Source organism: Bison bison, unplaced genomic scaffold (assembly GCF_000754665.1).
Source record: "Bison bison bison isolate TAMUID 2011002044 unplaced genomic scaffold, Bison_UMD1.0 scf7180017864341, whole genome shotgun sequence".
Classification (NCBI taxonomy): domain Eukaryota; kingdom Metazoa; phylum Chordata; class Mammalia; order Artiodactyla; family Bovidae; genus Bison; species Bison bison.
Genome location: NW_011494913.1, coordinates 7,389,631 through 7,395,396, shown reverse-complemented (window position 1 = coordinate 7,395,396; position 5,766 = coordinate 7,389,631). Strand labels below are relative to the sequence as shown.

General features: G+C 51.4%; 1 protein-coding gene across 1 annotated transcript in view; it reads right to left on the bottom strand.

Annotated features, from left to right (window-relative positions):
- The window catches only part of CXCL12 (chemokine (C-X-C motif) ligand 12), a 26,648-nt gene that overhangs the window by 17,525 nt on the left and 3,357 nt on the right, over positions 1 to 5,766 (bottom strand). Inside the window, exon 3 of the mRNA XM_010854523.1 lies at positions 5,070 to 5,156. Coding sequence (XP_010852825.1) covers positions 5,070 to 5,156 — 87 coding nt within the window. The remainder of the gene's footprint in view (positions 1 to 5,069; positions 5,157 to 5,766) is intronic.

Below are 5,766 nucleotides of genomic sequence, written 5' to 3'. Positions count from 1 at the left end.
CCCCCCAGCCCCAGGACCTCTGGGCGCGCGCGGCGCGTTCGTCCTGGAGCTCGGAGCCCCTGCAGCCGGGCCGCGCTGGGACTGCGCATGCGCACCTGGTTGCAGAGGCCTGAGCACCGTCTAGCTACGGTTCAGCCCACAGTGGAATGGAGGTCCGGCTCTTCAGCTCTTCCACAGCGACCCTGTCTTCAGTGGGGCTGGGGCTGTGCCCGCTGGTCAGATACAGTGTGGCCCCAGGGCCAGTGGGGTAATCTAAGGGCAGATGGAGGCTTGCCTATGTTTCTTAATGGGGCAGGGGGCAACTCTCTCAGCTTGGGGTGCCCCCGGGATGGGTGGCAGGTGCTGTCTTCCCGAGCACTGCAGAAAGCAGTCTGCCACCTCAGGGAAGCAACAGCTTGACCCACAGTTGCTACAGGACAAACAGCTCTCCCAGAACAGACCTGTCACCCTCTTTGGCACAAAGATACCTGTTCCTGAGGTGTGAAGAAGGGAGCACGGAGACACGTGTCTGGCCCACTTTTTCAGACACTTTAGTAACAGTGGTGCTACCCTGGCCGAGGTCTCACAAACCACTGCTGCTGGTTTCCACAGAAAGGACCACAACCCTAGGCAGTCCAGAGGCCTTCAGCGGCACCGAGGGCAGGACGAGGTAGATGGGCAACCCACACACCCGGAAGCAGGCCTGCCAATTCCCCCGCCCCCTGCAAGAGGGGTACAGGCCGGGGGGATTCGCCAGATACAAGGGATGCAGTGGGAGGTAAAAAGTCCTTGGCCACAGCGCCCTAAGGGGTACAATCCTCCAGTGGGGAAAGTGAAAGTGAAAGTGAAGTCGCTCAGTTGTGTCGGACTCCTCGCGACCCCATAGACTGTAGCCTACCAGGCTCCTCCGTCCATGGGATTTTCCAGGCAAGAGTACTGGAGTGGGTTGCCATTTCCTTCTCCAGAGGATCTTCCCGACCCAAGGATCGAACCCAGGTCTCCTGCATTGTAGGCAGATGCTTTACCGTCTGAGCCACGACTAATTCTTATGCCATAAAACAAGAGGAGCTCACAATGCTCCGTGACCCAGGGACAGGCAGGGACCCTGAGCTTCTTCGCTTGAAATCCATGTGCTCCATCCGTCACCCATGTCATCTTTCTGGTTCTGTGTGCTGAAATCATGATCAGGGGTCTGGGATGCAGGGTGCGTGTGTGTCCATGTGTGACGGGGGGTGGGGAAAATAGTGTGTGTATTCAAGGGTTCCCTTTCCAAAGCATCACTGAAATCAGTCTTTCTCTCATCTGGGATCCCTCCTCCTCCCAGTCCAAATTAGAGACTTGGGAAGAAATCTCAGCTATAAATCTGTGTATGTATATGTGTTGGATTGGGGGCTGGTGAATGAGGACTGAGACAGCTGTGTCCCGGAACCTAATCGCTCAAGGTCAGGCAGAAGCGGGGGAGGGGACGCACTAGGAGTCCCAGAGCTACAGGCCCTTCACACAACTCCTCTGCCTCAGGGACTCGGGACCGTTGCAAGAAAAATCTACAAAACGAATGAACTGCCCTGCAAAGAGGCTCCCTGAGAAGCATTTCCACAGCTGCTCTCTGGAAATTCAGAGCTGCCAGCCATTTTCCCCACATAGTCGGAGGAAACCCACCTGAGCTTGAAGGTAAAGCCACTCACACAGTCCCAGGCCCAGGAGAAAAGTCCCGCCTCACATGGCAGAGTGGTGGAGGACCAGGCAAGGCACTCGGGGCAAGGTTTCAGTTATCACCTGCAAACGTCATGACCGCAGCCAGCTCTCTCCTCCACAAAGGCAGGGACGCCCCAGGCAGGGGCCAAACAAGAAGGCGTAAGGCACTTGCCTCTCGCTGGCTGTCTTCAGATGCCCCTGCTGGGCTAGCAGACTGCTCTGTGCAGAGTTCAGGTGGCCACATGCTGCCCTCAGACAGGAATGCAGATTGTAAGAGTGTGGAGCTGTGTCAGCTCTGAGCGATCCTGACCATGGGCCTTCCAAGAGAGGGAGTGGAGGGCTAGGTGGGAGGCTCATCAGCCCAGGGTGATGCTGGAGAGAGAAGCCGGGTCACTCTAGATGGAGCCTTGAGCCATTCTAGAGTCCAGGCTGTTCTAGATAGAGTCCTGAGCACACAGGCTCTGCATCACAGACCCCAACCCCCATCTCTGCACAACTACTTTCTTCTTAACTTAGCAGACCAGGAAGGGCCCTGAAAAGCACACAAATACAGGAGCCAGTGTGGCCACAGAGGCGGCAAAGCACTGCTCCCCCATGGAAGTCTGAAAGCCTGCCCCGGGAGGCAGGGGGGTCTGCCCTGGAGGAGGCTGAGAGCAAATTTACAAAGCGCCGGGAGCAGAGTGCACTGCGGTCCATCTCGAAGTGGCAGATAACTAGTTTTTCCTTTTCTGAGCAGCCTTTCTCTTCTTCTGTCGCTTCTTTTTTCCTATCTTTTCTTTTTTCCCCACTTTTTCTTCTCTGCTCCCCCTTAGATAAAATTAGTAGAACCATTAATAATGTTGAAATAAACAAGAGTACATGTCAGTCTGTGCAATATTTACAACTGGCCCGTGTATTTAACCCTGTCTTTACTCTCAGGCCTGGAGGCCCCTGGGCAAAGTACTGTCTGTCAGTATTTCATTAAAATAAGTCAGATATTTTCCCCAATTCCAAAAAAAACATTACACGAGCTTCCAGAGCACCGATATTTGTGAACTGGTTATAGCCACGGTCCATTGCCCGGCTTGACCCTGGTTCCCGCTATTGCCTGAGGCTTCTAACAGGGACCAGGGCTTGATATCTGTAAGGGTGGGAAGGCAGGCCCAGGGCCAGACTGTGTCACCCCAGCCTGCTCTCCTAGGGCTTCTTCACATCTCAATGCAGAGCTGAACTCCCTGCTTTATCTTAAACATCTCTGCATTTCAAATCAAATAAAGGAGGCTGGAGGACCAAGGTTTCAATGACCATCCAGGAGAAAAAAGAAGGCAGCCCGATCCCACCTTCTTTCTGGATGCCCGTGGACACCCCTGGTAATGACTGGGATTGTTCTGGAGAGCAAGGGAGAGAGCTGGTTAGCAGGATTTTATTAGAGCAACTTTATTAGAGCAATTGGCTCTTGACTGTCACATTAACATGATTCAAGCTGAATGGTATTTAATGATTTATGGGGTAAGGCCACCTGATCCTGAGAAAGCTTGATATTAACCATGGGCTGGAATTATGGGATTTTTACATGGGAAAATGTGAAAGCTGGGTATTATGAGGGTTGCGTCTCTGGAGATTACATGGGGATGTTAGGAGAACCAGGTTGGAGGAGGAAGGGGAAGAGGAATTAGTGAGTCAAATATTATTCTTCAGAAAACTAGCGCCACTGATTCCACTGTTTAAACAACAACACGAAAGCGTGAGCTGCAGACCTGACCTGCTCCTGAGCAAGGCCCCTGTACTGTCACTGGCCATGTGAACTCAGCAGAAGGGATGCAAGGCACCTGACCGGCAGGCCAGCTTATGTTTATAAATTACCAGAAACGTGTGTGAGCCCCGTGTCTGACAGTCAGTGGATTTTAGCTCAGGTAAATAAATTCCCACATACAGTAGGAGGTTTATACCATGAAACAACGAGCATTTTATTGCTAGTACATATAATGTCACATTTGATACAATTTTAGTACAAGTGAAAAAATACACTGTGGGTAACATTAAAAAGCTGCGATCACACTTATATGTCATATATACTTCTTTACAAATGGCCAGTAGTTTACGATAATAGAGAAATGTAACCTACTGACATTCATATGGCTCCACTTCAAATATAGGAACTGTTTGACTATAAATATATTTTGAAATACATTTGTCTACTAAAGGAACGTTTAAAAAAATTGTGCACGAAAATATATATATATGCCTTGCAAAAAGTTACAAATACCACCAGGCCCATCTGTGGATCCCATTTATGCATGGGAATTTCATCTTGCCAACATTTCTGATTGGAACCTGAAACTGTGCTGTGGCTTCAGGAGGAGGGGTTAGTGGTCAGAGTCTCGTTTATTCATCTATTTTTTCACTTCTGATTTCAGAAACCTCAGAATTTGTAGAGCCTCCATGGCCTAAATAGGCTTCAGAGGCAATCACAGAAACCAAATTCCTCAAAGGAAACCCTCAGATTGAAAATTGCATTTGATTCTGCAAAGACTGTCTTTCATGGGAAGGCGGAGACATGATCTCATACCCCCAGCAGAGGGCCAGCCCCATTCTGGAGAAGGCCAGAGAAGGATCTCACAGAGGGCCTGCGGACGAGGGGTGGGCAAAGGGAGGAGGGGGGCCACAGAGCTGGAGCCCGTGCGGTCACCCTCCTCCAGCTGGGAGCGTACAGAAATGAGAAGCAGAAGCAAGATGAAAGCATGCTCTGGGAAGCAGGGAGAGGCTGGGAATGATCCAGAGAGGGTCTCTGAGCACAGTCCCCAGTGATGGCAGTTCTACGTGGAGCTCTCCTCTAATCACTGAGCTTGAACGAGGAGGTGTAAGGCAGCGGCCACTGCCGAGCACCGGCCAGCATCTGGGTTGTCATTCTAGTAGTGCTTCCCCTGCCGGAGCTGCCCACAGCCTTCCTCCCAGCCTCAGCGTCTGGAGGAAGAATGCTTTTCTCAGCTCCCTGCTTGGCCATCACCTGACTGTGCTCAGACTCCCCAGGGGAGAAAAGGAGAATCTCCAAAACAAACCAAATACAGAGCTTGAAGTAATTATCAATTGAAAAAAGGGTAATGAGTGATGATGACTATGATGATCACGAGGTAACAGGCTGCTGGGAAGTGCTGATGGGTGATATAATTTCTTAGAAAAACCCCAGTTATACAACAGCCAACGTGAAGAGTGTGGAGGAGTACACGCTGCAGCACTGTGCCACGTGCTGTAAATGCAGCTGTCTGCGTACCGGGCGAAGCTCACGCCCATCCCCAGGCCAATGCCCTGCCCCAGGCATACCCTTCCTCCCCCGCACCTTTGCCCTTTTATCTCATTCAGGTTTAGCTTTCCTCGGGTGGGTCTAGTGGAAAGTCCGTTTTGGTTGTTGTGCTTACTTGTTTAAAGCTTTGTCCAGGTATTCCTGAATCCACTTCAATTTCGGGTCAATGCACACTTGCCTATTGTTGTTCTTCAGTCTTGCCCTGTCAAAACAGAAGAGGCGACAGTATGCAGCTGAGCAGAAGGGGGCACGGCTGTGACCCGGGCCACTGCTCACCTGATACCCAGGTGTGGACCCCACTGGAGCCTCCCAGCCGGCTCAGGCACAGAAGGAACTCACGATGTGCTAGGGAGACAATGCTAGCCACGCTGCAGGTCTTACCCCAGAGACACTGGGAAGAGAAGGAAGGTCTTTAAGGAGTCCAGAGAGAACTCACACATGGAACACTTGAGCTGGCTTTTGAAGGATAAGTAGGAGTGGGCAAGTAAAGGGGGAGAGAAAAGTAAGCGCAAATACTCCAGGGGGGTGACAGTGCAGAGAGAATGTGGAGGGATTGGAGAGACGGGACCCTGAAGAAGCCTGCAGCCAGGTGTAAGGAGCAAAGAAGAGGGGCTTTATCTGCAATTTTGTTTGTGATGGGAACTCGTGGGGACTTTGAACCAGAGGGTGGCAGAAGCAGATTTGTATTTTGATGGATCATCTTGACAGTACATGGAAGACAGACTTAGGAGTAAGCCTGGGGCCTGGAGCCCTACAGAGAAGTATGAGCAATAGTCTGGGGGATGGGAGAGGTGAGAGTGCAGTAGGGGGAG